This window comes from Halichoerus grypus, chromosome 9, assembly GCF_964656455.1.
Source record: "Halichoerus grypus chromosome 9, mHalGry1.hap1.1, whole genome shotgun sequence".
NCBI classification, from domain to species: domain Eukaryota; kingdom Metazoa; phylum Chordata; class Mammalia; order Carnivora; family Phocidae; genus Halichoerus; species Halichoerus grypus.
This window is the reverse complement of record NC_135720.1, coordinates 73,286,189-73,311,292: the sequence shown is the minus strand read 5'-3', so window position 1 is coordinate 73,311,292 and position 25,104 is coordinate 73,286,189. Positions and strand designations below refer to the sequence as shown.

At 38.6% G+C, this 25,104-nt stretch overlaps 1 protein-coding gene across 5 annotated transcripts in view; it reads left to right on the top strand.

The window, feature by feature from the left end:
* CYB5R4 (cytochrome b5 reductase 4) overlaps positions 1-21,771 on the top strand; it is an 89,412-nt gene extending 67,641 nt beyond the window's left edge. For all 5 annotated transcript variants that reach the window (XM_036101010.2, XM_078055036.1, XM_078055034.1 and 2 more), the window contains 6 exons: positions 2,436-2,576; positions 3,871-4,023; positions 6,785-6,935; positions 7,247-7,333; positions 16,589-16,753; positions 21,245-21,771. In XM_036101010.2, the coding sequence (XP_035956903.2) occupies positions 2,436-2,576; positions 3,871-4,023; positions 6,785-6,935; positions 7,247-7,333; positions 16,589-16,753; positions 21,245-21,299 (752 nt within the window). In that variant the 3' untranslated portion in view covers positions 21,300-21,771. The remainder of the gene's footprint in view (positions 1-2,435; positions 2,577-3,870; positions 4,024-6,784; positions 6,936-7,246; positions 7,334-16,588; positions 16,754-21,244) is intronic.
* Positions 21,772-25,104: the final 3,333 nt, after the last annotated feature.

Below are 25,104 nucleotides of genomic sequence, written 5' to 3'. Positions count from 1 at the left end.
TGAACTTAAAAAGAAGTGTCCATAAATTACTGTAACCCGGGCTTTCATTGTGTTTGAAATATAATTGAGGAGATGCATACCTCCTGCAGCAAATCCTTTCTGGCAAATGCTAGAGTTGAAATTGTCAAGTCAGAACATGAACCTTTTCAGCCAGCAGTAACGTTTTCAGAAGGGCATGCATTCAATGTCATTGTAAGAGAGCACTAAAGACCCTCAGACCCTGCCCTGGACTCCAGACTTAGAGAACTCCTCCTCTCTTCTGGTCACGCCCCTCCCACAGGATGAGAAGTATGCAAGGCCAAGAAATGTCCACCTCAGTTCACCCTCTTTCCTTCAACAACTGCATGCTAGGTATCTGGAACCCAGAATTCCTGCTCAAATGGCCCCATCTCCCCTTGCATTCAAGGAGTGGCCAAGGCTGTTTATGAGGAAAGCAAGAGGATGAACTTAAACATATGGGCTGATATGTCCACACCTGCATAAAGCTCCACTCAGTATCAGGCAGAGCCTGAGGTGAGAGAAGAAGGGGGTGGCGGGGGGGCTCTCATCCCTCTGCCATCTTCCTGCATAGAACTCTGAGGAGTTCAAGAATCCTGAATTTGAACCTAACCTTCTAGGACATTTTGAAGGTATATTTCAAGGTACAGCAAAGAACATATTTTATTTAACTGTTATTCATCTGATTTATAACTTTTACATGTTTAGACATACAGTATGTGGGTCTCTGATTGTGTTCTCACTCTGGGTCCCAGAAAGGAAGGGACGAGGAGATCATTTGAACCTTCATTTCTCCTTCTAGATGAGCCTATGTCCATTGATCCTTTGTCAGTCTAATACTGGATTAGGTGTTCTAGGATAACTTTACAGTGATTCCTTTAGCTGTAATCTGGTCTGAGCTATGCCTTGGCACTAGAATGAGGTGACTTCAGTAATGCCCCTTGGTTTTGGTGTGTTATGCTGCACTCTAAATTTATGTGTGTACTGAGCTACCAGGGAGGCAGGTGGAAAGATTTAGTGACCAGGGTCTTTAGGGCCCTAAGGGCCAAGGGAAGAAGAGAAGTTGGATGAAACCATGCCCAAAATTGATTTCTTAGGATTATAAGTGAATTTTAGTTTTCCACAAACCATTGATTATTAAGTGTTGGGCCTTCACTTTTCCTATAATCTGGAGTAAATCTGTGCTTACTTAAATATTTTTAGGTTAAAAAAAAAAGTGAGAATAATTAGGTTAAGAAATACATTATCAGAGTTGATTCCTTTCCATCTCTGTAAATGCTGTTTTGTAAGACAGGAAATAACAAAACAAACCAGTATCATTAGTCTAGTCTGGCATGCTGTTTATGTCCACAAGAGTTTTGTAAGTGAAAATATTAATGTTTTCAGAATTTCTATAACAAGTTCTTCTAACTTAAATAGTATTCTCTTGCTCTGTATACAAATAATACATATTTCCTGAGCTTGGGATATTAATTTTAAATATTTTCAGTACTTATGGAAACAGTTTGTTCCTTTTTATTTATTTGTATATTAGTAGCACAAACTGGGAATTTTCATTTTTCACTTAAATTAATTTTCCAGGTAATGAAAACTTACGCCCTTAAACATAAAATTTTATTTTTTTTGTTTTAATCATTTCTTGACAGTTAAAATGTTCTATAATTGGGGCGCCTGGGTGGCTCAGTTGTTAAGCATCTGCCTTCGGCTCAGGTCATGATCCCGGGGTCCTGGGATCGAGCCCCGCATCGGGCTCCTTGCTCTGCGGGAAGCCTGCTTCTCCCTCTCCCACTCCCCCTGCTTGTGTTCCTTCTCTCGCTGTGTCTCTCGCTGTCAAATAAATAAATAAAATCTTTAAAAAAAAAAAAATAAAATGTTCTATAATTTATACACAACATAAAGAAAGAGTGTTTATTTTTCCTGCGTTTATCAAAATTATTTCATAGTACTAATATTGTTAAACCTTAAATACTTGAATTTTAAGACCACGCTGTAAGAAAAGACTTTAGAATGTAGATTTCTTGATTATCAAATATTTTTCACATCTGTAATGTAGTTATATAGCTGTGAGTAATCGGCTTAAAAGATGAAATTATTTAAAAAGTGAATTTATGAAGAAATAAATTAGGTTTTAACTTCTTAAAATGTAATGCTTTTACTATGCTATAATTAGATATGAGGAAATAAGACTCACTTAATAGTTTGTTTTTCAACCTACAGAAGTACTGGCAGGTTTTAGAAAATAGGTATCTCAGGAAATAAAATGAAATTCCAACTGTAAGATTTTCAGACTACTGATGAATTTTTAAAGTGCGTAGGCATTTTAGTGAATTTCAAGCTTGTGAAAGTGTTGAAGCTGAATCTGTGCTTTCACTTAGCGGGTCTGGTGTTACTTCTTACTTAATTTACTCATCGATAAGAGAAAATGAATCGCTTTCTAGGTTTGTACTACAGAAAGTGCCAGTTAATTTCCAAGGAAGGCGTTACTCATGATACGAAGCTTTTCTGCCTGATGCTACCACCAAGCACTCATCTTCAGGTGCCAGTTGGGCAACATGTTTACCTCAAGCTAACTATTACAGGTAAGGTAATAGAGGCTTTGGGGAAACATTTTCTTTATTTAAAAGCAGTTCCAAATCAGTACTAACCTTTTGGGAAGTACCCGTTTAGGTTCTTAATACATGTTTCTGGCAGCTGAGTGGGTGATAGCCCAGTTCTAGGTTTGTAGATGCAGCGTTCCAACGTGTTGGAGCCACGTCTGCTTGTGTCATTATAGAGTTGAATTTATAAAATTCAAAAGGAGTGCATGATTATAAATGATTTCCTTCCATCTGCCACCGGGATAAGCAGCTCTATAAAGATACTCCTTACTGGGAATTTTTCCCCTCGTTTTCATCCTGAAGTTACCTTATGTACTTGTTTTAAATGCTCTTCTTAGCCACGTCTAACATTTTCTTGGCCTTTCAAAGCTGCAGAAGGCCACATTCTCACATCAGTTCTCAGTGTTTCCCGCAGTCAGTCTAGCCAACTGCCAGCCAGGACTTGGTCGGTACAACATACCACCACAGCTCTAGGAAGTTCCTCCCTTCATCGTCACCAGTGCCAGGTGTCATTCAATAGCTGGTATGCTCCCCAGCGCAGTTACTGTCAATGGATTAGAATTTACAGGTAGATTAATTCTGTATATGTCAAGGAGCCACGTAGAAAATGTTGGTCTTTTCAATTGTGGTGACTCCTCTTTCTATGGAATTTGGCTAGCTAAAAATATAACATGAATTCTTATTAAATTTATCCTGTTTTTTTTAATATTATATTCTTAGAGCTAGTTGGATTAATATTTTTTCCTTCAGTTGCCAAAGTAACATATTTTAAAACATTAAAACAATTCAAAATATATAAAGTAAAGTGAAATTCTTCCCTTTCTCAACCCAAATGATCCCCGTGGCCATCAGTAACCATTGTTAAAAATTTGGTACATAATTAAAATTATTATGTAAGTACTTTCTTATATCTCTGTGTAAACTTTTGATGCCTTTTTTTTGTAGCCCATTACAAAGTTTATATCCTGATAGAACAGATGGTTGTCTAAGTTTATTACCATAAATCCCTATCATCTTATGCCACACTTAATAAAAATACATTGTTTATATGATGTGTAAAGTATTGATTTGTGTAAATTATTTCGGCATGCATAGGCTTGGGATATATTTACACACACACACATACTATATATAGAAAATATACTTAGAATTATATATACATTAGATGTACAGTTTTAAATATGTACTGATAGCATCATAAAATCAGTATGTTTGATCATTATTCAGAGCTTTGGAGATTTTTAGAATGGAATTTCTTTGTCATGACTTTTTCTAGGTACTGAAATTGTGAAGCCATATACACCTGTATGTGATTTCTTACTCTCAGAGTTCAAGGAACCGGTTCTTCTCAACAATAAATACATCTACTTTTTGATCAAAATCTATCCTGCTGGACTCTTCACACCAGAGCTTGATCATCTTCATATTGGTTAGTATTCGTTTTTTAACCTCATTTGTGTTCTAGATTGGATCACATGTTACATACACTGTCTTCTAGTTATCTACATGTGGGAGTCCATGAAATAATGAAATTCAACATGTCTACAACTGAAGTCATGTTCTCTTTGTCCCACCCAACCTATCCTTACTCCCACATTCCTCATTTTTATTATTTACAGCATCACTGTTCGTCCTGGACCCAGTCTGCAGGCTTGAGTCATTCTTGACTCCATTTTTGCCCTCCCAGTCCTGTCTGCCACTAAGTTCTAGTCACTTTTTACTCATTCTTTTCTATCCCTTCTGCCACCCTCTCAGACTTCATCATTTCTCTCATGACCTCTGTCTCTCTCAGTTGCCTCTAACTGTGTCTTTCTCTTTCTGTTTATCTGCATCTCCAAACTACCCTGAGGATAGATTTAATCAGGTTGTTCTGCAGCTTTGAAACTTCTGATGCGTGTCCATTACTTAACTGATTAAGTCCTCTGCATGTCATTATGTCAGCACAGACTTTCCTGATCTCTCCAGCTTCATCTCTCCATGTAACTACTTGTGTGAATACTACTCAGAGTTCCACAAGTTTATCATCCTCATTCATAGGTACATGCAGGTGCCTCATGTAGGAGGCACCTGCATGTACCTTTCTCTACCTGTCAGGTAGCCTTTTTTTTTTTAAAGACCAAAACAAAATATCATGTCCTTTATGAAGCCTCCTTTCTCCTGAACCCCTCAGTAACTAACACTTTGTTCATAGCTCTAGGATAGGAATAAATAACATTCCTTCTTTACAGAACTTTGAGTTTGAGGGTAAAGATTGTGTTATCTTTGTAGTTCCCATACCTAGCATGGCAATTGGCACATAATAGGGTCTCAATAAATGTACTTTGAAAGAACTAATAAAAAGACTATAATGACATCTATTAAGATGTCAAGACCCCTGTTCCTGTTTCTGTTCCTTTTTCTGCATCTGCAACTTTTCACTGCCTTTTGTTTAACAGTAAAAGTGCTCTTCCCATTTCTAACACAGCTTTAGCAGTAACATCAAGTACCAGTGAAGTAGGTCACTAAAATTTGGAAATAAAGAAAATTTGTTGCATTTTGAAAGTTAAGCCAGTCTTTACATGATGGATGTGATTAGTCCTCTTTGATTACATAAATCAAAATACTGAATATAAATGTGAACCTAAAGAATCTTGGAATGCCTGCAAATCTAGGGAAGGTGACTATCATCTTGTGGTAGACTGACGCATGATTGTAATATAGCATGTGGAAACTGAACCCATATTATTATACCCTATTTATAGAGATTGTGTGAACAGAGCAGGGTGGAGAATTAGCCTGGAGCATGGAAAAGGAAAGCCCAAAGAACAAGATCAGTGTTTTTTCAGCTTCATCCAGGGGAGCTAGACATAGCGCAAGTACTTGTGTCACTTAGAGGGTGACATACTGGCTTGGTAGTGATAACTCATGAAGCCTCATCACGGCCTACATGAGCTGCCCTATGAAACTATCCACTTCTTTGTTTCAATTCCATGTTCACCAAGCAACTCTTTTATGATTATTTTGGCCTTCCAAATGTTCTGATACTGGGAATGAGATGCCTCAGGTGGGGTATGTAAGGTTCAGGTCGCTAGGTGCAGATAGCCTTCTGTAAGTCAATTGCTGTTCTGGTAGGCCTACTTTAATATCTCGTGAACTCGATTAAAATCAGGTCCCTTGCCGAGCCTAATCAGTTTTCTGACATTGGAAAGACTGGACTGCTGACAAAATTCTCAAGTTAGCCTCATTCTTTGAGGCATCTCCAGTAAACAGCCAGCTTACTTTTTCGTGAAGATATTCTGATCTTATGGTCCTTTTGAACTAGAACAGGGAGCTTCTGTTCCTTTCCAATACTTAATTCATCAGTTACTGCAAGATTCTTACTATCCTGCTATGGACAAGAAGGAAAATTTATGAGCATTGAAAAAAAATAAAGTATTTGAAATTGTTTTAAAAATGTTTAACTTTATTTTTTTTATTTTAAAAATTACATTGGAAATTTCTGAAATGTCCTAAAGGCAGTTCTCTTATATGAGTGGTACATAGTGATTATATCAAATGCACTGCAAATGATTTTTTGCAAATATTCTTATTCTAGATTGAGAAGTCACATGCTCTAAGTACAGTTTCTGGTCTTTGTTTTTATAGGCATTAAATTCAGAACAGCTGTTGTTTTAATCATAGGTTTTTTTCAAAGATTTGATGGAGGTGACATTAGCACATTTACTAACATGTGACTGTAGAATACATTGCTATTTCAATTTTCTCTCCTAGTTTTATTGCTCTGGCTATGAATCAATACGAAAGTAGTGAGTTATATATTCTCCACCTTGTACTGTGCAAGGCAGGTATACATGGACTTTACTTTTGAGGTGCTTATAATTTAGTTTAGCAATCAGTTCTTTACTGATAACTTATACTTAAATACTTGTCAGTACTTTGTAAATTAGAGACTCCAGATGGTTTGGGAAAATAATTATGGGAAATGAGTATAATAAAGCCTCATTATTAATTTGGTTAGAATGACGTAATCCGAGTATACTTGGGGGCTTAATGAGTATTCCCAAAACTCCTTATACATTTTAAAGACTAAGCTGTAGTCTGAAAGTTATACATTCACCCTGTTACTCATCAGTGTTCTGAATTCAAGTAGCTTAACCTCCATTTCCCTGATTTTTTTTTTTTTCTGATTTAGTTTGTATTTCATTGTTTAGGAGATTTTGTTTCCGTAAGCAATCCTGAGGGCAATTTTAAAATATCCCAGTTCCGAGAATTAGAAGATCTCTTTTTATTGGCAGCTGGAACAGGCTTCACACCAATGGTTAAAATACTGAATTATGCTTTGACTAACATACCCGGTCTCAGGTATGTAATTTTATCTTTAATTACTGTCCTTTGTGAGGCTGTTAGATTAGTATGAGGTGTTCTAAATTAATTAAATACTCAGTGGACCTTAATAGACATATTCTCATTCCCTCATTTACCATTTCTTACCCGATGCCCTCCAGTCCTAGCTGTTTTACTAACTTGATTCTTTTATTTTTGATACTTTTGGTTACCTAATTGGCACTAAAAAAACATTTCATGCCACTTTACGTTTAGACTTTTCCTTTCATGCGTGTGTTTAATGTAATCGAAATAGTTCTTTTTGAGTTGTTGTTGTTTTTTCTTTTAAGGAAAGTGAAGCTGATGTTCTTCAATAAAACAGAGGATGATATAATTTGGAGAAGCCAGTTGGAGAAATTAGCATTTAAAGATAAAAGGTATTAAACTGGTGTTAGCTCTGCATTTCAATATTCAAAAATGTGTAGTCAGTCTAGGCCTTATCTTCTTTGATTGGAGTTTTTAATTGGCCAGGAAGCTCCTTCAAAGACAAAATAAGCTAATCAGTAATTCTTTCAATGTAAGCAATGTTAATTCCCTTCCCCCAAAGAAATACTTTCAATAAGATTAATATGACATCATATATGTATCAATAAAATATATACTGGGCTTTACGTTTGTGTGACTTATACTGAGTTGGGTTTCATTGAAAATGACATAGTATAGCCAATTTGATAATTCAAGATTTTCTTGTTATAGTGGGTACAAATCAAATAAATGTGATGAGATGGACTAAGCAAAAATAAGTATTTTTCTTTAGTACAGGATTTCTTAGAGCCTTTAATATGCTAATGTCCATTGTGACTTCAAGATGGGGGCTTCCTTATACATTGTTAAGATTTTAAGATTTTCTTTATTTTTGTCTATTTACATTAACACTGATTAATGGCTGTGGTCCTCAGTGCACACCTTGGAAACTGCTGGGATAGGCAGTAGAGAAAAGCTTGAGTCAGGCCAAACTGTGGTAAAATGAAAGAGCATGGAAATCTGTTTCATTAAAAAAAGCCCTAGCACAGCCAGCTGAAATAAGATGATTGAAATGGCCGTGTGCCCCATGTGCCCTAAACAGATTTAAAAGCGGTAGGAAATTTTAAAGGAATTGTTTAGAAGAGTGAATTGGACTAGCTGTCATACTTTCTAAAGCATTTCTAGAGCTATTTTTAAGAAATTCGGGGCTCTATAAGGACTTCACACAAAATATATGAAGTAAATACGCTGAGGATCGTACAGTACAGATAAAATTCTAGGCCTTTTGAAAGTTAGAGTTAAAGACGTCAGAAACTCAGCTGTTCAGGGGCTCCGTTTCTTGTGCATACTTTCTGAGCATCCTAGCTAAGGGAATGCTTGGCCACCTCTGGATTTTCCTCCATCCTCCTCTTCCTTCTCTCTTCATAAATAACATTCACAAGTTAAGGACGACCCGAACTTATTTATCCTTGAAGTATTTAGTCTTCTTACATACTTAAACATAAACCTCTAAGAGCATTTACTATTATTTTGGTAGTTATATGGCAGTTTAGAGCATGGTTTAGAGAAATACAAATTCCTGGGTTTACAAGTGTCTTTTCTGCTGTTTTCAAAGTGGAAAATTAGAAGCAGCATGTATCAAAAAGCCTAAAGCCCTAATTTTGAGTTTTCATTCTGCTCTTCACTAGCTTGGAACTTACTCAGAAATTACTTAGCTCTTTGGGCCTCTTTATCTTCAAAATAAAATAATGACATATTTCCTGTTTACTTCATAAGGCTGTAATGTGAGGATTAGAGAAGATTGTATAACTGCCTTGAAAACTGGGAAGCCCTACCTCAAGATATTTGAATTGTGGTTTAGAAGAACTCTACCTACCTGTGTTTTGTTTCTGTATTAACTGTGTGAGCTCCTGTTTTCCTAACCAAATATTTAAAATAATTTAAACAGCATAGCTAGGCTTTTTAACTTTAGGTTTTTAAAAAAAGTATTTCTGGCAGTGTTTTGACAAATTTATTTTTTAAGATCGTTTCCTTGTACAAGAAGATGCATTTACCATTATTTGAATGAACAGACATTGTCCATTTAGTCTTCCAATAGGAGTTAAACTTGATTTAAGAAGTATTTGGTATAAAGAAATGTGTTGACAGCCTCTGAATATACAGTGTGTTTCATTTCATTTCGTTTTGTTTTAGTCTACATAATTTGGGTTGGTGGATTACATAAGCTGGAGTGTTGAAGGTGAGGCAAGACCCCTTTTTCACATCTGGGTGACTGGTCTAACTGGTGCCTTGCAGAGAGAAGTGCTAGTGTTCTGACTTCTGGCCTGCCTTTATCCTCCCTCTTCTCCTTCTTTCTCTTCTTGCTCTCCGTTCTCACTCCTGTGTGTGCTCTCTCTCTCTCTCCCTTTCTCTCTCTCCCCTCACTGACCTCCTCCTTCCTCTTCTCGGAGACATAGCTGTCCTTGCATGAGGTACTCTGTTGGCGCTGACGTCTAACGTTGTATAACGTATGCTCCCTGGAGACTCCTGTTGGGCCCTCTCTGGAAAACAGAAAGGCTGTGCTTGTATAGATGGCTTTGGAGTGTTTGTCAGCAATGTTACCATATTCTGAGGCTGTATGAGAAAGCTAGCCATAAAAGTTTGTAGGTGGGTTTTGTAGCACTATTGATTATTGAGTCTCATACAAAAAAGGAAAGTAAAAGTTGAGATTTAATATAAGGTTATTTTAGTTAGTCACATCTGTATTTCAGTTAGCATTTAAGGCTTCGGTTTTTCCATTTGTAGAATAGGGATATCAATACCTACATCATAGAATTGTTTGGTCAATAAGGTAGTGTATATGTAAGTGCCAAGCCCAGAATTAGCGTATTTGTAACATTCATTCACTGAATACATGTGAGCTTCTACCATGTGCCTGTATACAGGGGTACGACAGTGAACAAGATACTACTGTGTTGGTTTATTTTCTAATGCAGTCCATGGAATGTATCTCTTCATTTACCCCCATTGCTAAACAATAGAATTGTGCAAAACACAGGTATATCATAAGCACTTTTTTTGGGATATTTCTATTTCAATCAAATTTCCATTAAGTATAAAATTTTTTTTTGTTTTTAAAGATTTTATTTATTTGACAGAGAGAGACACAGTGAGAGAGGGAACACAAGCAGGGGGAGTGGGAGAGGGAGAAGCAGGCCTCCCGTGCGTGGAGCAGGGAGCCCAATGCGGGGCTCGATCCCAGGACCCTGGGATCATGACCCAAGCCAAAGGCAGACGCTTAACGACTGAGCCACCCAGGCGCCCCTCCATTAAGTATAAAATTTGAGCAGAAAAGAGCTTAGTTGAATTTTGTTCAAGTATGTTATTACACTTGACTCTTAACTCCAGTAGTTAAGACTCCATTCACAACATTTCAGATCTAGCAAAATCTCACACATTTATTTTTCTTAAGAAAATTGAGAGAAAACAGAAGGCAAATATGTATAGTAGTAGATGTAGCTAATTACTATGTAAACTGGAATGCAAATTAAATTTCACTTATCTTTCTCTTGACTACTGAACGGTGTTATGTATGAGGTCCCATCCCAGCAGAATGCCCTAGCTGTGTGAGTTCTCAGCTTTTGCAGAATGATTTTTGAGGGGTGGGATAGCTTGACAACGAGATTGTCTTCTGGGCAACATTTTGTAATATATAAATGTAACAAATGTTTTCCTTTACTTTCAGAGCAGTCATTTTTGGAGAAAATAACCTTTTTTTAGTAAAGCTATCTGTCTCTCTCTGACACACAAACACGTGTGCACGTATACACACTCATCTTTTTGTTTTGCATTTTTTAAACAATGTAGTCATACTGACTATATGTTTTATAACTATATTTTCTACTTAGTGTATTATGCCTATTCTGTGTATGGAATACTTTAAACCAGTGGTTCTCCATCTGGAGTAATTTTTGCTGCCACCTCAACTCCCCCCACCCTGTCCCCACCTCCCGCCATGACTTCAGCAGAACTGAACAACATTTGTCTGAGAACATTTTTTTATCCTCACCACGGAGGGCATCTAGTTAGTAGAGGCCAGGAAGGCTGCTAACTTCCTACAGCACACAGGACAGCCTCTCGCTACAAAGAAATATCCATCCCCAAATGGCAGTAGTGCCAGTTGGGAAAACCTGCACTGTACCATGACTTTTCATAGCTGCGTTATATTCAGTCATGTAAGCGTACCATGATTTATTTAACTAATCCCCTGCTGTTTGGCATAGTGATCAGAAGTTGTTCCGTACCTCTCTATACAGGATAAAAATTCATCAGAAGAATCATGAGATCAGAGAATACCAAGGCTATTGATATATTTTGACAAATAGCCTCTAGCAAGGTAAAGTACCCAGCACAGAATATTGTACCCTGCACACTTAATATGTTAGTGTCCTTATTTTTCCTTTAGAAAGGATGAGGTTAATGTTTAGGGCATAAGGGAAAGAGAAAGGGAAAGGGATTCCAAGCAGCAAAGGAGTGGGGCACAAAGGACAGGGGATTGTGTACCCCGTTATAGGCACCAGTGGATCACATGCATCACTTCAGATGTCTCTGTGCTCACTATTTGCAAAACATACTTAATGTTGGGAAAAGATGCAGAGTGAGTAAGAATACCCTAGTGGTGCAGAAGTTCTGAGGGTCAGCAGCAACTATAAGGTCTGTACCTTGAGAGGAACAAATCCTGTGTTACAGAGGTCTAAGAAGAGGAAAGAGTGGATCTGTTTTTCTGAGGGTGGGGATGGCAAAGCTTCAGTGGAAGAAGGGGCTTTGGAGTTGGGCTTTGGGAAGCAATTAGCATTTCTGTGAACAGCAAAAGGAATTTGGGTAACAGGATTTTAGGAGCAAAAAACCACGAGGGCCAGTATGTTGAGTGATTCAGCATTTAGCAAAAGAGCACAGTCCAGTTTCATTGGACTATATACGGTGCATGATGGAGAACAATGTGAAATAACTGCAAAAATAAAACCATTAATTAGATCTATTTAGAAGGAATCTTAGTGGTGATCACTTTGAATCTTCTTGTTTTGCAGCCGAAGAAACAGGGTAGATTAAAATCAGGGAATGGAAGACCTTAAGTATAATTCATATATCAAATAAGTGTGTACAAAGTGGGCATGGAAAGCTCCAGCCACATGGAAAGGAAGCTCATCTCCCTTTATTACTGACAGGCTCTGTAGATAATGACTGGCTCTGTTTCTGTACTCTGATTTCCGCATCAGGACTAGCAGTGTTTCAGTCCACTTGAGATAGCAAAAGCTGATGACTTCAGAGGCACAAGTAAATTGAAAAATGTGCCCGAGCCCCTTTTTCTCTAGCCTGTGGTGTGCTCAGATATGTGGGCCCCTAATCTGGACCCTTAAGCACTCTGTTCCTCCCAGATGTCCCTCAAATGGTGTGTTTCTTGGAATGTGTTTTTTGAAATATTCATGTGTTCCCCTTTAAAGGGCTCTGTGAATAAAAAGTTTGAGAAAGAATGTATACTATATTACCTTCTTGAAGATTTGCTGGAAATTAGCATATTCAAGGTTTTGAGAAATTTTGAAGAAATGTATTTAACTTTTCTTAACCCAGTAGTCCCAAACTCATTTGATAGGTTAGCCTTTTCTCATGGATTAGCATTAACATCAAGAAGAACACTAGTATTTCATCAGATTCGTTTTGAGAAGTGTTTCCATAATATATATATTTTATCAAATTTTAATCCCTAGCTGTTTATTCTGTGAGTTTAGTTTGTGAGTTTTCCTGTGAGCAAATAGCAAGTCTTCTTGCTGTTTCTGGTATTTTTTATTAAGTTTTTAATTTTGATTCCAGTATAGTTAACATGTTCTGTTAGTTTCAGGTGTAGAGTATAGTGATTCAGCAATTCTGTACATGACTCAGTGCTCATCATAAGTGCACTCCTTAATCCCCATCACCTAGTTCACCCATCTCCACCCACCTCCCCTCTGATAACCACCTGTTGTTCTCTATAGTTAAGTGTTAGCTTCTTGGTTCGTCTCACTCTCTCTTCTTCTTCTTGTTTTTTTTTAAAAACCTTTTTTTTTTTTTAAAGATTTTATTTATTTATTTGAGAGAGAGAGAATGAGAGAGAGCGAGTACATGAGAGGGGGGAGGGTCAGAGAGAGAAGCAGACTCCCTGCTGAGCAGGGAGCCCGATGCGGGACTCGATCCAGGGACTCCAGGATCATGACCTGAGCCGAAGGCAGTCGCTTAACCAACTGAGCCACCCAGGCGCCCTCACTCTCTCTTCTTTTTTCCTTTGCTCATTTGTTTTGTTTCTTAAATTCTGTGTATGAGTGAAATCATATGATATTATTCAGCCACAAAAAAGAATGAAATCTTGCCATTTGCAACAACACGGATGGAGTTGTATAATGGCAAACAAAATAGAGAAAATAGAGAAAGACAAATACCATATAATCTAATATTTTTCTTTATCTAGAGAAATCTAGGCCCTGGATACCCTGAAATACTATTCTCTGGGCAGTGACAAATCACAGAAGCTTTGTAAGCAGAAAGTTTTGAGATGGGATATGGGTTTTTAGGAGAACTAATACAGCAGTGATGTGTCAGATAGATTCGGGCTGAGGGCATTAGGGCAGTATTTTAGACAAGAGATCTAAGGGCTTGATGTGGAGTTGTGGCAGTAAAATGGGAAGGTAGGGGACGTGTGTAAGAAATGTGAAGGAGGTAGGTTTCAGAAGCTGATTGGCTGAAGGAGGAGGACCTCGGTTGTTGGATGACTGCGGGCTCTGCATAAGATTTAGACTGAATGAATACATTTGTATGTCAAGATTTGTCATCTCAGATCATTATCAGTCTACTCTAAAAGAACTTTTTTCACAAGCATATTTACTTCCACTGACATTTAGAACACACAGGCCTTTTCTAGAAGCAGGTCTATTTTCTCTCTCTTCACTCTCTTTTTTTGTTGCTTTGCACTTTATGGATTACCTAATTTATTTTCAGGTAACGTTTTCAAGAGTTCTAGTCCTTCCCTGCATTTTGAAATCATAGGGCAGGAAGGAATTTCAGAACATTTACCCTTATGCCTCAAGGCTATAATTGTTTCAGATGGTAAGTTGGCCTTTCAGAATAATCCAGAAGAGAGGATTCCATAGTAACCATCTGTGTCTTGATTGGGTAAAAAGGAGTCCCTCTTTTAACTATTCTTGAGTCTTAACTTGGCATGGCTTCTACTCCAGTGTAAGCTCTTCTAGTCCTATAAAGGGGATAAGCAAGGTAGCAGCCTCTTTACAATATCCCTAAAAATTGCATCCATGTGGCTGTTCACTTTTTCCATTGAGTGCCCAAAAGTTATGGCCAAGGGACCATTGTGTGAATAAATGTGAAATGCATGAGAAGTTTACATCATTTATGTAAGGATCTCAGTTATTTACCACCCTTTAGTAGATGCCTGCAGAAAGTATGCCAATGATAGGCTTTATTTTTTAAACATCTCAGTAAAGGAAAATTATGAATTTTTTCAGATGAGAGGGACACCACTATTGATTTATATATCTTCGCAGTTTTGTTCCAGTGACAGACTTGTTGGAAATAGAGCCAGAGGAGACACTTTTTTATTTTTAATTTAGCAAGGCAGTTGCTATATTTTATCCAGTTGTCTATGTGTAATTGGAAATGTCTTAAGATAGTAGTTCTGCACCTGCTTTTGGGTCTCCCTTGATAATCTGTTCAAAGGTTATATGGATCTTCCCAGAAAAATGTACTTACGAATTCACGTACATTTTTTAATGTGATTTCATAGATGCCAACATATGACTTTTGTTCTTCTAAGTGCAGTTTTTATTTTTGATCAGTATGGCTTCTTTATAAATACATTTCTTTATTCATTCATCAGGTATTCTTGCACACTTACCTCAAGCCAAGCCTGGGTCCAGTATTAAATAAGGCAGGCAAGGATCCTGCCCTCATGGAGCAGTAAACAAATACGATATTCTAGAATTACCTAAAACTATCTTAATTTTACATGCTAGCAAGGAAAAATCAGTTAGTGAAAGAAAGTCTTTGGGGAAGCTCTTTTGTACAGAGTAGATTAGAGTGCTGCTAAAACTACATGGGAGCCTCAGAGGTAAGAAATAAACATAATTCTACAGGGTTCTTAAATATAAAATCAGAGTATTAGTATAGGGATCACAGAGTTCTCCTACCTTGTCCTACAAATGGACGAATAAGACCTAGAGGCTGGCATCTGGGTGAGAGCTAGGACCGGTTTTCTCACCCCCAGCAGGCACTCTGAGTTGGTCCACTGTGCTTCGTGCCAGTTTTTGGGAACCATAACTCGGCTGCAGCACAGCGATGTGAGGGGCGCAGCACCAACCCCATCTTGTTTCCATTCTGGTCCTTGGCCCCCCAGGCGCCCTCACAAGGGAAACTGTTCACGTCTGCTTTTTCTTAAGATTGACATTAATGGATGATTCATTTCTGCTAGTCTTGAGAAAATATCTCAGTTATTCACTGGAAATGGTAGAAAATCATTTGATCTGATGCTACTAAAAATGGTAAGAATTGTGTTTGCTACATCGGAGAGCAGGTACAACATGAAATTTTTTATTTACTGTGATTCTTTACCAGCAGTTCACTCAACAGATTACAGAACTATGGGGAAAAAATGGCCTGTAGTTACATTGTGAAACTTGGTTTGATGTTCTTCTTTCTCATTTTAATTCTGTATCTTTCCTTTTTCTTTCATATGTGTGGTTTCTTAGTACTTGAGTGACTCCTGGGTGTTGGCTGCTAGGGATGCATTGACAGCCAAAGCAAACATGGCCCTTGTTCTCATGGAGCTCATGATCTAACGGGGAAGGTGGACATTCATAGAATAGTCATCTTGATGACCACATATTTACAAGCTGAAGAAAAGGGAAAGAAAGACATTTCTCCAACACATGTAACAAAGGGCTGATGGGCTGCAGTGCTTCCCCCTGTGGAAATGATGCTTGAGCTAAGAAGTGATGAGTGGGGCATGGTAGAAGCATTGACAGAAAGAAAGAGGATGGGCAGCATGTGAAGACTGAGACAAGTAGGGTTTGGTGAGGGTGTGCCTATGGGGGGTGACGCAGAAAAGGTCCCCAGGATAAATCCCAGGCTCCTGGCTTTGGCAACCAAGTTCTATGTCACCATTCACAAGGATAACATCAGGTGTGGGGTAGGGAGGTAATAAGTTGAGGTTGAAGCGGTTGAGACAGCAATAGTAAGAAGTCAAATAGGCTCTCTTGGGTCTGGAACTCATTGGAGAGGTTCGGGTTGGAGATTAAAATGTACATGTCATTAAATTGCTCTGTACTGTGATTTATACAAGCAGATTATTAATAGAAATGTGGAGTTCTCTGAGATCCCTTGGAACTCTCTATCTAGTGAATTCAGTAAATAATGCCAGATTACTCTTCTTATCCATAGCAAAAGCTAATCCTTAGTAAATATGGATTTACCTGTATGTTTTTGTTAAATCTTTGCTTCCAATCTTTTCTAGTGCTTTTCTAGCAAGTGTATCAATCTTAATGTATTAAATTGTTCTCTAGGGGGAAAAAGGAAAACATTTTCATGAACTTGAAACATGCTAATAATATGTTTAAAATAATAGACTTTTAAAAAATATTTCTTTTCTCTAGATTTGATGTTGAATTTGTTCTCTCAGCACCTACTTCTGAATGGAATGGCAAACGGGGATACATTTCACCAGCTCTTCTTTCTCAATTTTTGAAAAGAAGTTTAGACAACTCCAGAGTCCTCATCTGCATTTGTGGACCAACACCATTCACAGAACAAGGAATAAGGTGAGTAGCAATGTGGTAGGGAAAAGAATACTCTATGCAAATCTTCCATAAAAAGCAATTGACTTAGCCCTCTGTTCTTCCCATTCATACAAACCGACACTGCAATAGTCTGTTACAGCCTAAGAAAATAGTAAAGTTTTTAACCTTCATGCAGGAAGGAGGTTGGAGGCCAGGTTTATGCATGGAGTTAGATGTGAGTGATGATTTCTGCTAATGACCCGCAGTATGGATACATATTCACAAGTTTGGTGCCACAATCTTAGGTGGGACATTGGATTCAACCTCTTCTTCCACCAAAGCTTTATAACATATAGGAATTAATAAGCACTGTTCATCTCATTGTAGCTTTTGACTTTTCTTCATTCTCTGCAACTAGGCAAAAGCTAGTAAATTACAGTGATTGAAAACCAGACAGTAAGACAGAAGGAGAGGCTGGAACATAAATAAGCAAAGACTAAGAGTTGACTCTGGATAATGAAACATCAGTGGTGGTGTTCATCTTATTTGAAATTAACCTTGCTCTGATTTAAATCTAAAATGACACTTTAAAATAGCCCAGTGATGGGTATTAAGGAGGGCACATACTGCATGGAGCGCTAGGTGTTATATGCAAACAATGAATCATGGAACACTACATCAAAAACTAATGATATACTGTATGGTGACATAACATAACATAACATAACATAAATAAATAAATAATAAAAATAAAATAAATAAAAATAAAATATTTCGTTAAATGTAGCCACTATTGGGTGTCTAGGTGATTTTAAAATATGACTGCCTTAAATGCCCTGTTTTTCTTTGTTTTTGATATATGACTAAACCTGACATTTTCCTGGATAGTTTTCTCTCTTGCTTTTTTATTTTTAATTTTAATTAAGAAAAAGATTGACCTCGGGGCGCCTGGGTAGCTCAGTTGGTTAAACCACTGCCTTCGGCTCAGGTCATGATTCCAGAGTCCTGGGATCAAGCCCCGCATCAGGCTCCCTGCTCATGCAGGAAGCCTGCTTCTCCCTCTGCCTGCCGCTCCCCCTGCTTGTGCTCTTTCTCTCTTTCTCTCTCTCTTGCTATCTCTCTCTCTGTGTCAAATAAATAAATAAAATCTTAAAAAAAAAAAAAAAGATTGACCTCAATAAATAAAGACGTTGAGAAATGTTTCTTTCCATGTTGCATTTTAAAAGCATTTTAATTAAATTTAAGTGTATTTCTGGATTTTAATACCTTCAGAAATGTTCTTTTGTTTAAGTACTCTCAAAATTTTTTAAAAATACTACAATTTAAACTCTTAATCTTTCAAAGTTAAAACAAAACTATTAAAATTATAGTGAAGACTAACAATATGGTTTGAAGTAAAATACTTTTTCAAAAAGAAAAAGGCTAAGAGCTACATTCTTCAATTTTATTGACACTGCTATTTTAGATGTATCTTAATGCTTGCTTTATAGATTGCAGCATAATAATCCTTTGAAATAATGGGAATCATAAACTCTTCAGCATTGAAAGAGACTGTCTTTAAGGCCACATAGCACAATTAACTGACTGAGGAAGAATCCCTTGTCCAGCCTCCTAAAGAAGTGGGTTGTTTTCTCCCATGAATGATGGGCTATTTGTGGGTTCTTCCTTCTCGTTCTCATTCCGTGCAAGGCTTAGCCCACTTCCTTGCACACTGGAGCCTCGGTGTGTGTGGAATTGAATAGAAGGGAGCCAAGATCCTAGTATGTCTGCATTTTTAAAATTGACTATAATCTCTACAGCTTTAGTTTCTCAGCGTTACCTCAGGGCTAATCTTTCCGTGCTGCACTAGCTGGCTTGCCTAGGATTGCTCAGGAGTGTTACTGATCATCATCTATGGATCCCTGCTTTTGCTCACCTTCGAACATGCTGCATGGAGTTGCCTTGTGAGCTGTAGCCTGATTCACATCAGTACAGGCACACCTCGTTTCAGTGCTGCTCTTCACTTGATTGTGCTTCGCAGATACTGCATTTTTTTTTTTAACATATCGAAGGTTGGTGGCAACCCTGCATCGAGCAAGTCCATCGGTGCTATTTTCCCAACAGCATTTTCTCACTTTGTGTCTCATTTTAGTAATTCTCACAATATTTCACCCTTCTTCATTATTACTACATTTGTTACAGTGATCTACAATCAATGATTACAACTTGCCGGGAGCTCAGATGATGGTTAGCATTTTTTAGCAGTAAAGTATTGTTTAATTAAATAAGGCAGGCAGAGATCTTTTACATTTTTTTTTAGACATAATGCCATTGCATTTTTTTTTTTAGACATAATGACATTGCACACTTACTAGACTATAGTGTAAAAATAACTTTTATATGCATTGGAAAACAAAAAATTCATTTGACTTGCCCTCTTGCAATATTTGCTTTATTGCAGTGGTCTGGAACTGAATCCACAATATCTCTGAAGAGTGCCTGTACTTGCAATTCATAACATCTGCCCTTGTGACATCTAATTTAAGACTCTCATTTCTTTGATTTCCTTGCCTTGACCATCTTAATGGATGTGGTGTATCTCTTACTTGGCAGTTACTTGGATCTCTTACTATATCATAGTTTTTGCTGTCCTGAAAAATGACTCTGTGATGCGCACTCCCTAAGGCCCTCCAAAGTTAATCTCATGTCTGCTATGTATGTATAACCATATCAAACATACTCTCCATATTTGGTGAAAATTTGTTAAATTTGTATGATATGATAACAGAGAAAGACTCAGAAATGGATTTTATTTTAATATAAAGAGCAAGATAATTACTTGCTCAGTAAAGGTGCTTTCGTTTACTAAATACCCACTTGTTTATTACCTAGATAAATAAAACAGTCTCTGCTCTCGAGGCCCACCCTATCTAGTGGTGGAAACAGTTGCACACACTGGTAACTAAAATACGACTCAGAATATCATAAACACTCTTAGGAGAGGTAAAAACGAAGTGTTATGAAAATTCAGGAAGAGGCAATTTACTTCTACCTAGGGGTAGTGTATTGGAGAGAGAGGAGCTGCATGCTCAGAAAGACCTGTTCTCTGAGTGATGGCCAAAATATTGCCAGTCAGAGGAGGTGGAGAAGGGTAGGGTAGGCAGAGGAACAGCAGACACTTTGAGGATGCAGGTATTCAAAAGACGAGACTGGCGTGGCCAGTGTGAAGCCACAAGTGAGCGTGGCTGGAAAGGTGGGATGAGTTCAGCCAGGGAGAGGCTTGACTGTTGCACCAAGTTGGCCCTGGGGCTCCTATGCCGTACTGTTATTTTGTCTGAATATGTGTGTATGTCTAAGCTGCTAACTTGAATCTGAATCCCAGCTCTACCACTCACAGTCATCTTGCAATCACTAATCGGGTGTCCTAGAGCCAATTACTTAACCTTTCCAAGCTTTAGTGCACTCGTCTGTACAAGGGAATAAATAATAATGTTTAGGCATGTGAAATGCTTAGCACAGTGACTACATAGAGTGAGTACTAAACAAATGTTTTTGTTTTCAGCAAAATTTTTTGTTATTTATAACATACAGTGTTATGTTAGTTTCATGCATACAATATAATGATTCAGCATTTCTGTACATTACTCAGTGTTCATCACAATAAGTGTACTCTTGATCCCCTTTATCTATGTCATCTCATCCCCACTGGCAACCCCCGATTTGTTCTTCGTATTCAAGAGTCTGTTTTTTTTTTTTCTTTTTTGTTTGTTCATTTTGTTTCTTAAACTCCACATGAGTGAAATCATATGGAATCATATGCTTGTCTTGTTCAGTTTAGGAGAATGAAGATAGAATGCTAGGAGGATCAACTCCTTACTTTGAAAACTGGTGAATAAAGGGGGGAAAATATCACGCATTTATTCTGCCTTTTCTGTATGAGCTATACTACTGAGTAACTACATAATAAATTAGCAGAAGTTTGTTTTTCTCTATAGAATTCCTTAGCTGATAAGTAAAGAATTATAGTAGGTGTCAGCAACTTTAGTCCCTAATGAACTAATGGATGTGTACGTAGATCACCAATGGTTGTTAGCATTCAAAAAGAGAGGCAGTCAGGTATTATGTGCTATAAAGTACACCATAAAGATGCAGCAAAATGAAGTCTCTGGGAGGCTCAACACATAGAAATCTGATTTTGTCAACAAAGAAATTGCAGGACAAAGAGAGAGAAGGGATATTGTAGCTCAAAAGATACCTAAAAGACATCAGCCAATCACAATGGGTAGACTTTAAATTGGCATTAAACAAACTTAAAAATTATGGCATCTATTAGACAATTGAAAATTTGAACACTGACTAGATATTTGATGATATCAAGAAATGATTATTAGTTTTTTAGAAGTGATAATTGTGGGGTTTTTTTTTTTTTTTAGAAAGTACATGCTAAGCGGGGAAAATGAAAAAATACTGTGTTTATGATGGTAAACTTTGATCTTACTTCTTTATTTTTAAACATTTTCCCAAAGAAACATGTCCTTTGTATTTGTTTTTCAGGTTGCTGCATGATCTGAACTTTTCCAAAGATGAGATCCATAGTTTTACAGCATAATGAAGAGCTGTCATTGTCCTTTATTCAACTGTTTTGTCTAAATTTGTGATTACTTAGGATTTTTTAAGAGCACATTTTTGTACATACTAACTAAAAGGTCAGCTAGAATCCAGGTTTCAGTTTCTTCAATGAAATCAACTGTTCTTTCAGTATAGATGACTTGTTGACTTTATTTTGTACCATAACTTATTTTACTACTGATCTCTGACCTGGAATCTATCATGGCAACAAGTCCATACAGGAATCTTTTGTGATGAGTCACAAACTTCCTTACCATTTAAAGTGTATCACTGTTCTACAGTAAGCTCTTGTGTTTTATGACATGATAAAGTAAATGATCATTTTGATCACATTTCTATGCCGTAAAATGTCTTATTAGCAATACAGATTAAATTTTACATTGCACTGTTAACTCAGGAAATGATCGTTTATGTCCTTGTATTACTATTAAAACATGGAATGTTATAACTTATTAAGTGATCCATTTTGTGTGTGAGTGTGTGAGTGTGTGTGTGTGTGTGTGTGGCACTGATACAGAGTAGAATAAAAGTATAAGTACTTTTTAATTCTTGTGGTGGAAATGTGTTTGAGTGCAACAATATCCCCCCTGTGTCTAAGGGGAATTTAAAAGGCAACAATATAAGATTCTGGAGACACTTCACATAGGCAGTTTTGAATTAGATGTGTCAGAGAGTGGAAGAGAATCTTAACAACTCTTTTGATTCCTAGCCAAAATTAGAGGTGTCAGGAAGGATCATGAAAGTGTAGCATCTGGTCCTATGACCTAAAATAATCATTTGGTGCTTTGGAATGGGTTAAACTGTAGTTCTTTTTGAGCCCATCTAGAGGCACACTGTGTCCTAAATGCTACCTTTCCCGGCTGTTTCCCGCACACCTGGCAGTTCAGCAGGGCGCCCTCCTGCGCTCTGCTGTGTGGGCGATTTATTCCCCCCCCCCCCCCCCCCCCGGCCCGCCTCCGCTGCTGCCTGCAGCTTTCAAGTACCTTCCCTGACTGGGATTTAGCAAAGGACATCAAGAAAAGTTACTGTGTCAGGGAATCAAAGAAAGACATGTGTCATCTGATCTCACTGATATGAGGAATTCTTAATCTCAGGAAACAAACTGAGGGCTGCTGGAGTGGCGGGGGGGGTTGGGAGGGATGGGGTGGCTGGGTGATAGACATTGGGGAGGGTATGTGCTATGGTGAGAGCTGTGAATTGTGTAAGACTGCTGAATCACAGATCTGTACCTCTGAAACAAATAATATATTATATGTTAAAAAAAAAAAAAAAGAAGATAGCAGGAAGGGAAAAATGGGGGAAATTGGAGGGGGAGACGAACCATGAGAGACTATGGAGAAACAAACTGAGGGTTCTAGAGGGGAGGGGGATGGGGGATGGGTTAGCCTGGTGATGGGTATTAAAGAGGGCACATACTGCACGGAGCACTGGGTGTTATATGCAAACAATGAATCATGGAACACTACATCAAAAACTAATGATGTATGGTAATTAACATAACATAATAAAATTAAAAAAAAAGAAAAGTCACTGTGAGCTTTCCATGAGGAAACTGTTGAATGCACAGGTGGCTGCTGCAGGAGCTGAGATTTTTCCATGTTACTCAATAAGCAGCCCTGTTTTCACAGAAAGGGGGGGGTAGGAGGAGTCTCCAATTTCCCTGAAAATGATGTTAGAAATAGCTAAAGCTTCACTGAATGCGGTTCTCAAGAGGAACACAGCATTCACCTTCCTGACATGACAAACCCCCAGCTGGTGAGGCCGCGCGTGTGCGGATGGCTGGCGGACCCATCTCCCGTGCCTCCTTCTGCGGCCTGTTGCGCCCACCTCATCATTCGCTGGGCCTGGCAGGACCGAGCTGTCCTGGCTGCCAGTGCTCACTGGGGGCGAACGGGAACATTCTGTAGCTTCTGCCTCCCTCCGAGAGAGATCGCAAACTCTGGGCACACCTTTTTTGTAGTTTATTAGTAAATATATCCATCAGTTCCGCCTCAGCCAACAGTTTTCTCATCTTTTCTAACTTTTTTCTCTCCAGTCCTTTTCTAATCACCTCAAACACACAAAATCCTCTATTACTCTCTATATGTATCTCTTCCTCATTCCTCTTCTTACTGTATTTTAAAGCAAAAGGAAATCCATAAGCATTTTCTGGACCTATATGTTAACTATTCCCAAATTGGAGTCTCTGAGGATCACTGAGCTTCACTTTTCCATATCCAGGCACCTCCTGGATGCCACGTGGATGTTCCACAAAGCTCCCCCATACTCAGCTCCCACCGTGGGCCTCTCACCCCAAGTCCCCTTCTCTTGCATTCTTAGAATCACCGGGACTACCTTCCACCTATCCGGCTCTTCCAGAACCATTCAGTCTGGGTAGCTCTTCAACCTGACTTCATACCAGCTAGCCCTGCCCTATCATCCCTCAACTGAAGTAGGACAGTATCCTGGTTACAGTCTTAATCTCACTGAAATCCATTCTCCACTCGTCTTCTAGAAGGCCCTGGAGAGAAAATCCCCTACATAGAGCTTCAGGCTCCCATTGTATGCAGCCATATACTGAGAGGCATTGGTGGGAGTATAGATTGTAACTTTTTTTTGATCAGGGTACTCCAAGATTCCTACATCACATGTTTGCAATGAGGAAAGAGAATTATATTCAAAGTCACTTTTGCTTGCTTGCTTCTTTAAAAAAAAAAGTGTGTTTATGTATGAGTTTTCTATTGCTGCCAGAACAGTTTCATGGCTGAGCAGTCTGAGCATAAGGGGCCTCAGCTGGGTCCTCTGCTGAAGGCCTCACAAGGCTGAAATCAGGCTGTCCGCTGGGCTGCGCTCTTCCCTGGAGGCTCTGGGAAAGATTGTGTTTCCAGGCTCATTGAGGTTGTTGGCCGAATTCAATTCCTTGCAGTTGTAGGATGGAGTTCCCAGCTGTCAGCTGGGGGCCAGTCTTTGCTTGTAAAAGATGCCCACGTTCCTTCTCATGCGGTCTATGCGGCCCCTCCAGCCCGGGCCGGTCCAGTCCCTCTTAGGTTCACATCTCACCCACTTTCCCTTCCGCTACATCTTTTGCCCTAGCTGGAGAAAGTTTGGTGCTTTTAAAGGCTCACGTGATTCAAGTGGGCCTGCCCACATAATCCAGAATAATCTCCCAATCGTAAAATCTGTTGCTACGGCTGCAAAGTCTTTTGCCATTTAATGTAACATGTTCAGAATTTGCAGGTGTTAGGGCATTGACTTTAGGGGGAAACATTCTGCCTTCTACAGCCTACAGAGAACAGAGAGAAACTTGTTCAAGGTAAGATCATAGTGTTCTGTCTAGATATTGTTATGGGCTCTCACTTTTTACCTTAATGTGACAGAATGTGAGGGGAGTGCGCGGCGCTCCCGTATTCCAGAATGCTCAGCTTCATCATGCTGACAAAGGCTCCAACTTCCTCTGCGACCCACTACCTTTGCCCCGTAAGCTTGCCGTTTGGGGCTCTCCCTACTGATGAGCCAGATGAACCAGACTCTGGTCTACAATATTTAAAATTCTGACTAAGAACTTGAAAAGTAAGACCTTAACCAGGCCCAGTCTCTTGGTTTCTTTTCTGCTTTGCTCTTCACGGTGAGTTCTTTTCACCCCGGGTTGCCAGTTTGGCAGACCTCAAATCAGGGCTAGGGTGATCTGTCTAAAATGCAAAAATATGTTTTCCTTCCTGGTTAAGGTTCTCTTCTGCCGCCCAGTCACCAGTCACGGAGTGGAGGCTCTGCCTTGGGGGCAACACACCAAGCTTGGGGTCCTCCTG